This window comes from Simochromis diagramma, unplaced genomic scaffold, assembly GCF_900408965.1.
Source record: "Simochromis diagramma unplaced genomic scaffold, fSimDia1.1 OVJJ01000293.1, whole genome shotgun sequence".
Classification (NCBI taxonomy): domain Eukaryota; kingdom Metazoa; phylum Chordata; class Actinopteri; order Cichliformes; family Cichlidae; genus Simochromis; species Simochromis diagramma.
In genome coordinates, this window is record NW_024386801.1 from 19,982,904 (window position 1) to 19,998,775 (window position 15,872).

Consider the following 15,872-nt stretch of genomic DNA (forward strand, 5'->3'; position numbering starts at 1 on the left):
TCACACATCATCAACACTTCCTGCTTTACCTACCGTCAGCTGAAAAAACAAAAGCCCTCACGAGCTTTTTCACTGGCAAACAATACTGCTTCATCATGTCAGTTGTTACCATAGCGTGCCTTTTGGATATAACAAGAATCCTTATCCCAGTTTATTCAATTTGTATTGTGGTTTTCGCTTATCGAGGCCCTCATTAGCCGCTATTGACTTAGCAAAGCGCCGTGCTGCGCTGAGGGGATCGGAGCCTCCCGGCTCCACTCCTGGCTCCACTCCTGGCTTTGAAATGATCAAAAGAGCTGTACGGTGAGTGAGAGGTAAGAGGATGAGTGATGTCAGAGACGCAAACTCATTCACGTTTAGACACTGCCTGAGACACAGAGAATAAGAGGCAGAGAGAGCAACCTGAATGAAAGAGGAAGTTTCTCATCAAGGCATCGGTTGAAAACAAGTCAGAGACTGCCAAGAAAAAAAGAAAAAAAGCAGCGAGACCGAGGAAGTATTTAGGCTGGGAAAAAACCAATTATTTGAGGAATTTTTTAGGAGATGGAGTGCTGGTTTCCAGCATATTTGAATATTGTTTTGACAATAATGTCAAAAGAAATCCTGATGATGAGATTTAATAATGGTACTTGTCTTGTTAGTTAGTCCATTTGCATCAATAAAATGTTTAAGGTGCACCTTTTGGGGCAGTAACGTGGGCTGCAGAATGTACAAAAAGACGTGCGTAGTGTTATGATATCAGTTAGTATTTTTACAAGACCTGGGTGTATTTGCAGTATTAGCGTTCAGCTTTCTGATGCTCTTCCCAACATTGCAGCATATTGCTTTCAATATTTCAATATGCAGTAAACATATGATCATCCAGCAGTGACAGCTGACACATTTTGTTGCTCATCTGTCCTGTTGTGATCGATCCATATTTGCATTTGAGCAGCTGTTACTGCTACCATCACCTATGATGATGATGCATACATTAAAAATCTGTATGGATATAAAATATGAATCTATCTTTGGTTACAGTAGTTACTTTTACTCTTTCACATCAAATCAATTTTACATTTACTGTAAAATTGATGTGATGTCTTGACAGGCCACAAACTGAGGCTTTACCTATTCTATTAATTTTAGATAGTCTCAGTAAATTTGCAGGAGTGACGTAGCAACCAGAGACTATATAAACCGAACGGCACTTCTTTACAATGGCTACAGATAACTACTGGCACAGCGAAGTGAGCGGGACCATAGATAAACTTGCAGGCAAGCGACTGAAGCGACCACCACTGAAAACGCAGGATACCACTAATTAACATGTGACCTTGTAGTAAATACATTAGAGGGTTACCTGGGTAGCCAGATACCAGCTGTCAAGTTTAAAGTACTGCACAACAGGCAAATCAGTTCTAGTCTGGATGCAGATTTAACTGTGAAAAAGGGAAACTGTGCATTATCGTGTTAGCACTATATCAGACAATGATATTGTATTTGTTCTGTGTTATCAACCTCCTCTGCTACATACTGTAGTCAAAACACACCAGCTGGCATCAAACATTTGTAATGCCAAATCGATGCTCAGTTCAGGATAGACAGATGTTGTAGTCAGACTGCTCCAGATGTTTCAAAGTTGAACCCTGTAGCCCTCATTCAAACAGCTGGCTGGCACTGAAGGTCAGAAAGAATAATTTCACACAGGAAAAGTCACCATCAGAAATTGCCGTCTGAAAAGTTTTATATTGTATATCTATATCTATACACCTTTATAAATCATCTAAATCTGCATTACTAAGCTGTCTGGTAAAGGCTGTTAAGCAAGCCTTGACCCATCATGAACTGACCTACCAATTCTGATAGCACAAATGTTCCACTATTGGCGTGGGAACTTGATCCATCCAATTGTTTCCAGAGCATTGCAATAGACCCTTCACAACAGTAGATTCCTGCTGAAGAAAGGCCCTCTTTGTGTGTCGCTAATGTGAGGGAAATACAGTTGCTTAGCAGACATTCTTGCTGAAATCATAAGACATCTCTAGCTTTGTGTCTCCATGCTTAGTGAGTGTTAGGCACGGACACAAAGGTGAGGAAACTTAATGTGGCCCCTGGTAATGATTTCTGCCCGACTGCCAACACACTGTACATAAAGCGTGAATGACCTTCTGTCAGACACAGAGAAACATGTTTGATAAAGACTGATAAAAGCGAGAACCAGAGGTCTTTATGCAGCCCGTCTCTCTTTCCACCTGTTTTACCATCTTCTTAACACAAAAGTGCAATATTTCGAGTCTGCCCTCTGTCCGGGCCAACTCAGTGGTAGTCAATGCAGTTCATGCCCCCCCCCCCCACAAACGAACCTGCTGAAAGAAAGACAAAACGTCATTTGTTTTTTGCACTCCTGAGATCAATAGCAGCTGGACACTAAAAGAGGCCAGCTGAAGGGAGTCTCCACTCAGCCCTAATGGGACAGAGCAGTCTGAGCATGGAGGAGGCTGCTGGTGGACTACGAGCTGATAGTCCAAACAGAGGTGCAGACACCCACAACATCATCACCTTCTCTTTGTTTTCTAAAGAATTACAGTGATGTAGCCCCCCCCCCCCCCCCCTCCAAAAAAAGAGAAAGCAAAAATGCTAATAATCACGTGTGTGAAAAGTGACAGACTAATGATTTGGACTTTAGTCAAATGGGCACTGATATCCAAAGAGTCAAATAGTCTGGACAGCTGAGACACACTTCGAGGCCCTCTTTGTCAATTTGCAATTTAGGAAATTGCAGCATTGTCTTCCCTCGGGAGTTGGCTGAATGGCAGGAACTCTGGTTGGTGTTGTTTACGCTGCAGATTGGTTTCCCCAGTACACAATCAATCTCTGAGTGTCTTGAAGAAGCAGAGAAAAAAAATTAGGTAAAAGCTCTTATTGTCAGTCTGTTGTTTGTTCAACAGTTCCCTCCTCATATTTGTAACCGTTGACAGAATCGCTGCTCGCAGCACAAAAGCTGTGGGTGTGTTTGTGGGGGGAAAAAAGTGTGTGTTTGTGCAGACATGGGTGTGAGATCCTAACTGTGTGTTTTACCTCAAGGACTCATGTGTCTGCCCCAGCCCCTGCTCCCCTTAGAGCTGTAAGAATATCAGGCATCACCAGAAGTAACTCTGTGGTCGGCTTGATTGACGCGAGAGGCCTCACCACCAGTCATTCAAGGCACATTCTTATAGGGATCTCATATCGCCAGGGGTTGGACCGAGCACTCCCGGTACCTTCCAAGGAAAATAAGCGGCGTGACATCAGGGCTTTGTTTCAGCGGCGAGGCCCCTTCTGTTTGTGTTTAATATCGCTCTGAGAGAAGTGGAGAGAGGGCCAGCCAATTTCTCTGGCCCCAACTGCTGAGCCTGGCGCTTTGGCGGTGAAGCGACGGTGGTCTCGTGTGTCTGCGGTGCAAAACTCTGTCCTTCTCTCTCTTTCTCCATTGTGCTTTCTTTACTTTGGATCTCTGGTCCCGGGAGGCTTTGCAGTTTTGACTGAAGGGAAATCAGATCTCACAACACTGGGGGTCATTTAGGCTGAGGGGGCAGAAGGTAAAAACAGAGAAAGGGAAAAAACAGAGCTGGAGATGGGGTTGAAAGATATGAGAAATGATTTCTGGACCTAAACTAAGAGTCAGAAGACAAGTGGAGAGAGTCAAAGGGAGATCAAAAGAAAGCGGGACAAAATAAAGACAGAACTGTAGATGGAGGGAGGAGTACAGATGAGGTGAGAGTAATGAAAAATGAGAGGAAAGCAAAAAAGAGAAAAAAAGTCAGAAAGAAAAGAGGGAATCTACTGAAGGCCAGCCACGTCTGGGTGGTTTTCCTGAGGACAGGCTCTTTGATACTCCAGCACTCACACTCCAATGCATTTAGACAGGGGCTGACAGTGGTTTCAGGCAGTGGTTTGTCTGGCCAGTTAGCTTTGATTTAGAAGACCCTGGACTGTGGGCCGAGTATTTGACTCTTTGATTTTTGCTAAGTACCTTGGATGAAAAGTCAGTTCTCCCTTTTTCCCCTTTGTCATTTAATGTTTTCATCCAACACTAAAGGCTTTTACTTTGAGGGTTTTCTTTTTTATTTCTCTGCTATGTTCAAGGATTTTTTCAATTGAAACACTGGTCCAAGGTGTAAACTATGAACACCTGCTTAAATCTGATTAGCCACTGTCGTCTTGCTTTGGATTAAAGTAAGTAAAGAAATTGCCTGAAGCATTAATGCAAGAACAAACCACAGGTGACAAGATTAGTTAGAGACCCATGAAGCAGTTCCTAATATAATATTCCTAATCTAATTTTACATTATTTGACTTATACCATTTAAAATTATTCCTCTGCAAAGAAAGCCAAGACTAAACATTAAAACATCAGGACAATAGCAACCTTTTATTACAAGTAAAACTGAAACAAGGCTATTAAACCTAACTTCAGAATAGGTACCATTTGTTTCCTATTCAAAAGCTGAAAGATGCTGATCTATGTGCAAGCTGCTCCAAGCATCTGTTGAAAAAATAACTGTTAGAAAAGTTCTGCAGATAATGTAGCATAAAAAAATAATTTGCTGGAATCCCTCCTTGATAAATAATACCTCAAACAAATCTTACATCTGTGTGGGATGCTCTTGTCAACTTCAGATGTAGGTGTGTGCGTGTGTGTGTGCCTGTTTCCATCTAACTACAGTGTGTCTTTGGCTCAAAGGATGCAGCCAGTACCAGGGAAAGGATAAACCAAAATAAATAAATAAATAAAATTGACAGGATCAAGGGTGTGTGTGTGCGCGTGTGTGTGTGCGCGCGTGTGTGTGTGTGCATGAAAAAGAAAAGAGGAGAGAGAATGAAAGAGGAAAGCCACTGACTAGCTGCTGGCGCGCGATGTTAATAGCCTGTCGGTTTTGCTGGTTTCTTCCCTTTTTTTGCAGCAGCTGTATGCCGCCCAGCTGGCAAGCATGCAGATCTCACCAGGAGCCAAGATGGCTCCCCTCCCACAAGCTCCCAACTCCTCCAGTCCTCTTTCTCCCTCCACCCTCAAGAGCGAGAAGCGAGCATCCAGCCCTGTCTCTCAGATTAAGGTAGGTACTGTTCAAATGTTGTTAAATGAGTGCGCGCTGCCAAGAGAATAGAGCCAGTCTAGATGTACCGAGAGCTTCTTGTGTGTTCTCTTGATGATGTTATATTTAAATATGTATAAATGGCTTTGCTGACTTTTGCTACAATAGTGAATTAGACTTTTCATGTTATGGGTATGTGCAGGGAAATATGGTGATAAATTCGGACACAACATAATAGAAGAAGTAAAAAGTGGGCTCCGAATGTTGTAATAATAATGTTGATGGTCACTGCAAGTAAAAGTGAAAGCTGGAAATATGGAATTTGTTGAAACAATGAGCTGTGCATTGGCCCCTGTGTTCTTCACTGTCAATTAGAAACAGCTTATTTAAATGTCACAGGCTGATGCACACACAAACACATGTGCACTCACAAGCTGACACTGGCGCTGGCTGCTGTTTGGCAGCGTACGCCTGATCTTTACTCGGTGACGAGGCAGTAATGGAAGCCATGTGTGTGTGTGGGGCACAGCTGCAACCGGCGTCACAATAGGCCGGCGTCGGAGCTCACCGCACTCAAACAGTAGTGCCGTGCCCTCCAAACTCCTCATCCTCCACAGTAAACCCCACGCATACTCATCCCACCCTCAGCACGCCACCCGCATCTCAACTTACCCCCTTTCCCCACGCGAAAGCTCGTTCTGTGCTCCTTCCCTTCTCAAAACTTCCTCAGCTGCGGCTCAACTCCAAATTAGAGCCACGTTCATTAAATGTTTTCTGCCAACAAAACAGCCGCAGTCAGACTGTGCTGGCGTGCTGAAGTTTACTTTATGCTACTATTTTTCCTTTTCCAAGAATTCTTTATGTGGATTAGTGTGGTCATGAAGATCTGATCAGAAATAAGAAATCACACAAACAAATGTACCATTGTTTATATGCAGTAAGGAGGCTTAAAGAGCTGATCGGTCGAATTCATTTATTAAAGGCCAAAAACTTAAGGATCACCAAAGGCTCTTCAAGTAACACTGCAGAACATCAGCAGGTTTGCTCAGCTTTATATCAGTTTCTAACGCTTACTTTACAGCCTTTTTATTAACCCTAATTTAGTAATTTAGCTCCTGTTGAAAGGACTTGGTATAAATGGATGCTGCACCTGTTTCATTAACAGGAGGAAGGATCCACACAGCCACTGAACCTCTCAGCTAGACCCAAGACAGCTGAACCTCTTCGCTCCCCGACATCCCCAACACAGAGTCTGTTCTCTGGAAACAAGACCAGCCCCACAGGCATGGGCAAAGGCCGCATCCCCAGCCCAATTCCCAGCATGGGCCGGAACACCTCCCTGGGTAGGTAACAACACCACGGGCTAGCTGGGGTGGGCCACCCAGTCTACTAGCACTGCTACATTTCATTAACATTCATTAACACTATCCTTACACTCATCTACAATTACAATGACACAGAGTAAATGCTGCAAAGAAAAAACACTGAGGCGAAACACTGATGTACTTTTGCTCATGGATTCTCTTTCACGCACAAACCAACACTAATATGCATTTGTGCACGAATGTATCGCTCACATCTGCAGTGTACATCCGCCCAAAGCAAACACGTCGAGCAAAAAAAAACAACCTTGCCTTCAACTTAGCCGGAAAAACAAAAACATCACCCACCCAAACACCTCCCACTCCCAAAGCCACCCACAGACAAACCAAGAAGCGTCGCATGTGCCTGATAGGCTGCAGACACCTAAACCCCATGAGGAGACCTGTGTATGTGTGTGTTTTGTGTGTGTGTTTGTATTTTACAGGAGTCCAAAGCCCTGTATTTAGCCCCAATGAAAACCCTGGCAGCGGAAGCAGTGAAACCCAGCACACGTTATTTGGTTTTTAAGAGCTTCCTCACATCATTGTCTGCCCGCGCTAGACCTTTTATGCCCCTACCTCTGCTATCTGTTATTAAGGCCAATCTAAAGCCTCTCATTATATCCCCCCAGAAAACAATTTCACCAGCTTGTCTGGAGTGGCTTTGAGGACGCGACGCTTGTGTTCCTGCAAAGTTATTTTTTGCCCATTTTAACGGCCACCCAAGCATACAGTGCTTCCTACTTGTCTGCTAATTAAATGGGGAGGGCGACGGAAACTTTGCATCCTTTTATTTATTTATTTCCCCTTATTCTTCAAATGTGCATCGGCTTCAAAAGTGTGAAGCGTGGTGCTTAAACAAGGGGGAGGAGGCTCAGTCATGTTTTGACACAAATGGCCTGGAACAAAACTTGAACAACATTTGGAGCTGATATAAGATTGGAAATCTCATGTTTATACAGTTGAAATGTTATTTAATGGGAATTTGTATTCAGCCTTTCTGAATGTTTGACTATAAGGACTTACACTTTCTATTCTAGTATCAGTAGAATCTTACGAAGTAAAGTAAAAGCACTAACCTGAGTTCTAAAAAGTTTGGAGTCTGGTTTGTTCAAATAGAAATTTGTAGCACTGGGTAATAGCACAGATTAAATATGAGCGCACTATATGGACAAAAGTCTTGGGTCACACCTCTTAATCTTTGAATTCAGGTCTTTTCAGTCCTATTTCCACAGGTGTATAAAGTCAAGCTCCTAGCCACATGTGGTAATGTGTGTAAGATGCCACCATTGCAACAAGCCAGTTTGTGAATTTTTTTAAGTCCTAGATACTCGACGATCAACTATAAGTGGTATGATTGCAAAGTGCTAGTGTTTAGGAACCACAGTAACTCAGCCACGAAGTGGCAGACCACGTAAAATTACAGATCTGGGTTTTTGGGTCCCTGTTCAATAACTGCAGAGCTCCAAACCTCCTCTGACATTAACGTCAGCACAAAATCTGTGAGCTGGGAACTTCACGGCATGGATTTCCATGACTGAGCAGCTCTTGTTGGCAATTTGTAGGTAGGCCAGTACATTTGTACGTATGGTATATTCATAAAAGTTATCTGTTTATTTATGTATGCTTGATTGCAAATCCCTTTCCCTACACAAAGTGTCAAAAAAGGACATAACCTTTTCTTTTCAGTGGTTATTCACATCAGAGCCAGAAGAGTATTAAATGTGTGCAATTCATTTTTATGCCACCCGAACATGTCCCCGATGCTGTATTGCCAGTCTAAGTGACATACGACTGTCTCTCGTCTGTTCTCCACCTGCAGACATATTGTCCAGTCTCAACTCCACAGCACTGTTTGGGGACCAGGATGCAGTGATGAAGGCCATCCAAGAGGCCAGAAGCATGAGGGAGCAGATCCAGAGGGAGCAGCTCCACCAACAGCAGCAGCAGCCAGGACACCAGAGTCTGGAAGCAAAGCTATCTGCCCTCAGCAGCATGAACCTCAACAACGGCAACAAGGTTAGAAGGACATGCAGGTCACATCTGGATGCATAATAGGATGCACACACATGTTTTACTGATAAGGTCTGAAAGAGTTACATGAACTGAATGCAGTTTCATAGCAATTACTTTTCTTCTAAAAAAGGAATTTTGGCTCTGGTCCTAAAATACTGTCAAATAAATAACATAAAGATTTGCTAAATAACTAAATAAACTTTTCAGTTCTTTTTCAATACTCAACACTTTTGGCTACAATTCCAGTCATACTTTTTCAGATTTTGAGGTTATAAAATCAGCACCGTTAATTCAACACAAATATAAAAAAAAAAAAAAAAAAAAACAAAAACAACAAAGCGGTCTTTGGCTAATGCAATAAATGAAATAAACAAAATAGGAATCCAGAGTACAAACAAACTGGAAACAAGGACCGCACAGAAACCACAAGCAGCATAACTACAAGCATCAACAAATGATTTAGCAGGGACAAAGAGGAAGATGGGACTCCATCTCTCTGACATCCTCTTCTGTCACACCAACTCTCATTACCTCCTTCATGAATTCATGAATCTTCTCTGTGGTCTTCCTCTTTCCTCCTGAATGACCGCTCCATATTCAACATCCTTTGTCCAATATACCCACGATCCCTCGTCTACACATGTTGAAACAATCTCAGCCTTGCCTCTCTAACTTTCTTCCAACCTGAGTTGTCCCTCTGATTTACTCATTTCTAAATCCTTTCCATCCTGTTCAGTCCCAGTGAAAATCTTAGGATCTTAAGCCTCCTGCTCGGCCTCGTGGCTTTTTGTCAGTGCCACTGTCTCCAAATCGTACATCATAGCAGGCCTCACTACCATCTTTTAAATCTTACTTGTCACTCTTGCTGCTATCCTTCTTTCACAAATCACCCCTGACAGTCGTCTCCGCCCACTCCACCCTGCCTGGGTGGTTGACCTCAGGTATCAGGTATCTGCACTCCTTGCATAATCACCTTATCACTTTGTGTTTCTCCATTTCATTCATTAATATATTCTGTTTCGCTTCTAATGACTTTCAGTCCTCTCCTCTTCTAAGGCTCTTCCACCTGCTCCCTATTCTCACTATCATCTGCAAACATCATATTCCACCCTTCCACCCCTTACATCATCTGTCAAGTACACTTCTTCTCTATTTCCAAGGCATCTTCTGACTCGTCAAGATTGTGTTAAGCTGGTTCCAAATAAGTATATTTAAAAGATTGTGTTGAGCAGTCTGGTTAAAAATTCCTTCCATTTCTTGATTTCCAAAGTAATCCTGCAAACTACCATCCAACGGTGTCTAGCTACATTCTACCCTGCCAACACATTGCATTCTGCTATCTCTTGCATCTCTTCTGCATAGCATGTTGTCCCACCTGTGTGCACATTCCTCCACTCTTGTAATGCTCTGCCCTCTTCTCAATATACATGTTCACCAGAGCCACTTCCATTCCATTGGTTAAATCCACTGCCAGCTATCCTTACACCTCCTGCTTTTCCTTGTCTCTCACTGCCTTTCCTCTTTCTTTGTCTTGGGCCAGCAGTAGCAGTTTCCTCTGGCACCGTGTTGGCGACCAGCACTTCAGGCGCTTGTTGTTAACCAGGCCCTGACTGATCCAGTATGGAAATCTCATTCTTAATCATCTGCATGTTTGATTTGGCAAAGATTTTACGCCGGATCTCCTGCCTGACACAACCCTCACCATGTATCCGGGCTTAGGACCAGCCCTAGGAATACATTGGCTTAGAATTAAAATAGGACTCAAAAACTCTACATCATAAACTAAAATTTAAAAATGATTAGAAAAAAGGCAATTTGTGAGTTAATTTATGTTCAAATACAATTAAAGCTTAGTAGTCTTGTTAAATCATATTGGAAGAATCTAGGAGTTATTTTCCTAGAACATTGACTCTGAGGTCAAATACTGTTTGCTAACTATGCAGAACACGTGAACAACATACCGATACCTTGCCACCAATGGAGATTACTAACAATGCACATAACACGTGTGTGTGTGTGTGTGTGTGTGTGTGTGTGTGTGTGTGAGAGAGAGAGACGCTTAAGACTTATATATATATATATATATATATGTATATATATTTTTTCTTTTTATCAGAGTAGGAACAAAACATGCCATTAAGAAAAACAGTAATAGATTAGCAAATTATTTAGCCTACATATTACATGATGAACCCCCAAATCATGTATCTGTCTCTTTGCAATATGTAGGAAAACATGTATAAGCTCTACACAGTTACATTAGTTACAGTATTGCTCAGTTGGCTTAAAAAAAACCCCCAGAGTAACGTTCACAAGATACACAGTACAAAAAACACACTGAATTCTGAGCAGATACTTTTCTAAGTTTCCAATGGAGGTGAAGGAAATGGTAAATGTACAGGTCACATTAGAAGAAGCACAAATAGCCTTTTTACTCTGTTTGGATGATGCTGTGGAGAGATAATGATGTACATAATGTGGACACATGAACTCTTCTAGTGTCTCTGGTGCTAGTATAATTTAACTGCTACATTGGCTGATGGGCTAAGGGGCATCAATCTGTGCTGTACTCCAACAGAGTCATATGTTTCCTCTGGCACCGTGTTGGCGACCAGCACTTCAGGCGCTTGTTGTTAACCAGGCCCTGACTGATCCAGTATGGAAATCTCATTCTTAATCATCTGCATGTTTGATTTGGCAAAGATTTTACGCCGGATCTCCTGCCTGACACAACCCTCACCATGTATCCGGGCTTAGGACCAGCCCTAGGAATACATTGGCTTAGAATTAAAATAGGACTCAAAAACTCTACAACATCATAAACTAAAATTTAAAAATGATTAGAAAAAAGGCAATTTGTGAGTTAATTTATGTTCAAATACAATTAAAGCTTAGTAGTCTTGTTAAATCATATTGGAAGAATCTAGGAGTTATTTTCCTAGAACATTGACTCTGAGGTCAAATACTGTTTGCTAACTATGCAGAACACGTGAACAACATACTGATACCTTGCCACCAATGGAGATTACTAACAATGCACATAACATCACTCATGGTGCAACACGAACAGACAAACTTTTAAATTTGTTGTATTTTTTCATTCACTAAAAGATGTGAACCTGTCTTCATAAACTGCCAGCAACAGCCTGAAGGACAAGGTGGTAAGGAGAGAGGGAACTGGACAATAATTTTTTTATTGCTCCCTACTAGCTATTAGGATCCATTAAGTATTCTCTTCTGCTCCTTAACACAAACTTGAAAACAGAGACTCACACCTCTGTGGGTCTACAAACTCTTTGCTCCTGTGTCACATTTTCTCTACTATTTCATTGGCTCAGAGTTCAAGGTTTCTTCTCAGCTCGTACATGAGTCTGAAGAATATTCATGGATGATATTTGGTGTCATTTGGCTCGGGCTGCAGCTCTTGAGAACTTCTTTTCTCTCCTCTCATCTCCACGGCCACCCAGAAGCCAACAGCTTTGAAGAGGGAGCAGCTGGGCCAATGACAAGTGATGGTTTTGGCGTGTTAGTGTGCCTGCCTTGACTGAGTGGGTGTTTTTTTTAAGAGAAGAGGTGATTAGTGTGTATGTGTAAGTGTGTGCGTTCATGCGTGCGTGTATATGTGTGTTTAATGGAGTTCAGCTCTCCACTTGCCCTGGAGGGGTGATCCCGGCCTCAGGGTTTTAGCCCAATTAAAGGCCCTTTCTCAGGGAATTCCCCTGTCCACACTCACCTCTTGCCCAGCTCATCTCTTTCCCTTGGGCGAAAGGAGACAGGGCCTTTGTACCAAGATCCAGGGGGAAATTCATATTCCAAAACATCTTCAATCGGTCTGATCAACCAATCATAAATTCTGAGGATCAAACATTAAGTAAAATACGGAACATGATTAGACCAATTCTGCTGTGCAATTGATCCCATGTTGCTTACAAGGAGAACGAGGAGGAGCAGAACTCATTAATATTTTAGGGGGGGAGACTTTGAACCCACCAACCCCAAGTAGGTCATGATTGGTGCACTCCAAGGATAGGTTGTTTTGATTCTTTTTTTTCTTTTTGGACTTGTTTGCCTTGCATCTTCAGGAAGAAAACATTCAAAATCTGGCAAAATATATCTCCGCTTTACTTATCCTCAGTCCCAAGTTGCTGTTTTTTTATAAGTCATTATACTAGTAAACACTGAGAAACTCATAAATATAAATTAGACAACAGCCTATACTGATAAATTGTTTATTAAGATTTAATATGAGTTGCCTGCTGCAGGTCCAGCGAAATAAACCACCAGTGTTCTGAAATAAGTTTATGCTTTTAACTTTTTTGCTTTTGCACAAATTTCACTTTGAAACGCTCAACAGATTGAGGTGAGTGCGTTGCAAGGAGAACCCTCCGTGTTTCTAAAGCTCTATATTTTCCAACTTTAGAAGAACAAAACCAAAGCAATGCAGTAATTTGGTTTATAGCTGCATGCCTCCTAATAAAAAGCTCACTTGGAAACTCTCAAAGTAATTGTTTCCGGTTCGAGGACGACAGCAAGCCTCGCTGTTTGTTGTCAGTTTGTTATTCGTTACCTAACAACAGGAGCTCAAAGACTCTTTCTCTTTGCTTTGAATGCATCATTTTTTTCATTGGGACGTAACATTTTTTTCGTCTGTGTGTGTGCTTTTTTTTTCTCCTGAAGTGCTCAAAAGCTTTGCTCTGTCTTAAACAATTCATGGATGGAACTTGCTGGATACTGAAAGTGTGACTCAACCGTTCCACCTCAGGAGGCAGCGAGACCAGCTCTTTTTCTTTACCTTGGATTTGTTGGTAGTTTTCAGTTCAATGGATAAATTTGTTACTCAAATCCTCCCCTTCGAAACTTTGAAGCGCTTCCCAAATCTTTTTTGTTTTATGACACTGTACTAACACAACATATTCAGCTTCCTTGGAGGGAATGAGGCATGTGCTGTGAATGGTATCTCAGTGTAATGTTGAATGTTGAGCTATTTATTGCCCGCACTGATTCCACTCAAAAGGGAGTCGCGGTGACGTCTAAGTGTGTGTGTTGTGTCTGTATTTCACTTTTTGTTTGTGTATTTTTGTCCCACAGTATTCGTTTCAAACATAAGCGACACAGACATTTCGCTATGAGCTGAAAGTGATCCTAGACTCCTTTTTGTGTGTGTGCGTGTGTGTGCGTGTGTGTGCGTGTGTGTGCGTGCGTGTGCGTGCGTGCATGCGTGTCCTGGCTCTGCACTGGCCTTGGCCATGTTAATGTCATTATAGCTGGTGTACAGACGAGAGGCCTGGCCAGTTAGTGGCATTGTTGAGTATCACCTTACGCTTACGTTGCTTCCAGCTGGCCTGCGGCTGCCAGAGCTCACTGAAATAGCCACTGTGTATAACCATGTGTGTGTGTGCGTGTGTTTGTGTGTGTGTGTGTGTGTGTGTGTGTGTGTGTGTGTGTGTGTGTGTGTGTGTGTGTGTGAGAGAGAGACGCTTAAGACTTATATATATATATATATGTATATATATTTTTTCTTTTTATCAGAGTAGGAACAAAACATGCCATTAAGAAAAACAGTAATAGATTAGCAAATTATTTAGCCTACATATTACATGATGAACCTCCAAATCATGTATCTGTCTCTTTGCAATATGTAGGAAAACATGTATAAGCTCTACACAGTTACATTAGTTACAGTATTGCTCAGTTGGCTTAAAAAAAAACCCCAGAGTAACGTTCACAAGATACACAGTACAAAAAACACACTGAATTCTGAGCAGATACTTTTCTAAGTTTCCAATGGAGGTGAAGGAAATGGTAAATGTACAGGTCACATTAGAAGAAGCACAAATAGCCTTTTTACTCTGTTTGGATGATGCTGTGGAGAGATAATGATGTAAATAATGTGGACACATGAACTCTTCTAGTGTCTCTGGTGCTAGTATAATTTAACTGCTACATTGGCTGATGGGCTAAGGGGCATCAATCTGTGCTGTACTCCAACAGAGTCATATGCTGTAAGATGATCTTTGAGCAGTTATGCAAAGGTGGGCTTGGAGACTGGACAATCTAGAATATCCAGTACTCAAAAATAAATATACACACATTTCAGTGAACAAAAACAACATCAGTCAAACTGAGTTTCATTCATTTCTAGCATGCTAATTTGAAAATACTTTATATCAATCATATACTCTTTATGCATATTTTTCTACAAATGGTTCAGAACCCTTTAACTTATTGCACACATTCCTCGTAGGTTTGGACACTTTCACATAGCATTTATACAGCTTTGAAATGGACCAGAAATCTAAATTTTGGAGACTATAATTTTACAGTATCCCATTATAGAAGAATACCCTTTGTCTACACAAAGTTAAAGTTGGTCAGCATGCTTTCTGTCATTGAATAAGTCTGGAAGAAAGAGAAAGAGAGGAGAGAAATGGTTGTATAGAAGTTTATATTGGCTCCGCTGTTGGTTAGTTTGGTCTTTGAAGGAAGTGAGCCTGTGAAACCAGAAGCTTAGATGGTTCCAAGTTTTGATTAAACGTCGACATAATCTTGGTGCAATTATAGTCTGAGTGATATACATTATAATAAATACTATAAAGCTGAGTGTCTACTTCTTTTGGGGGTTGAAGGCTCAAGTTGTAGAGGTCTGGCGGAGGGGTGTTAAGGGCTATGAATAGGAGGCATGGTTGAAAAAAACAGAACAGGGGGCTGACTGACAGCTCTATCGGCATGGAGAAGGAAAGAGAGGAAGAAAGATGAAGAAAATTGGAGTAGAGAGGAAACCCCAGGAGGGGGGTTGGTGGGCGGTGGGGAGGGTTACTGAGGAGTTTGCCAAACTTGATTGGTCCGGGAGGAGACAGTAAACGGTTGCGGGTCAGCTGGAGGCAGGCCATCCTGGCAGCAGGCGAGTTGTAACTGTGGTAATGAGCTCAATACGGTATGGATTAAAAAATAAAATGTTTGGAGTGTTACCTTAGCAACAGTGAAGGGACGCGAGGAGTCGGATGCCAAGAAGAGAACAGACCAAGCAGAACAAAAAGAGTCGGGTGTCTCTTAAATTTAGAAGCATACATCCAGCAGCAACACTTTGAGAGACCAGCAAAAGCAAACGTGCATTAAAAGTACTGTGGCAGCACTAATGTGATTTGTTTTTAAGGTAGTTGTTTGCGCAGCTTTAATGTTTAAAAGTGATTGTTGCCTATTTTCTGCTATTTTTTTTCCCAGTTTAATTCTACAAAGTACAAATGGAGTCCAATTAAAGAGAGGGGGAAAGAAAGTCTGTAATATTGCTCCAAAAGGCAGCAGTCCAGTTTGAAACCAGCAGGCACACAGGCCAAACCTATTTCAATCTTGACTAAACAAAGGAAAGACAGCTCCTTATTGCATTTGCCACAAGAACTTTTAAGAAGACCAAAAGTAGACCAACCACAGGGAATATTTGCAA

General features: G+C 41.9%; 1 protein-coding gene across 7 annotated transcripts in view; it reads left to right on the forward strand.

The window, feature by feature from the left end:
• The window catches only part of LOC120730202 (transcription factor SOX-6-like), a 104,488-nt gene that overhangs the window by 74,575 nt on the left and 14,041 nt on the right, over window positions 1–15,872 (forward strand). For 6 of the 7 annotated variants that reach the window (XM_040026424.1, XM_040026420.1, XM_040026422.1 and 3 more), the window contains 3 exons: window positions 4,926–5,075; window positions 6,220–6,397; window positions 8,238–8,434. In XM_040026424.1, coding sequence (XP_039882358.1) covers window positions 4,926–5,075; window positions 6,220–6,397; window positions 8,238–8,434 — 525 coding nt within the window. The remainder of the gene's footprint in view (window positions 1–4,925; window positions 5,076–6,219; window positions 6,398–8,237; window positions 8,435–15,872) is intronic. The other variant, XM_040026426.1, reaches the window with a different exon arrangement.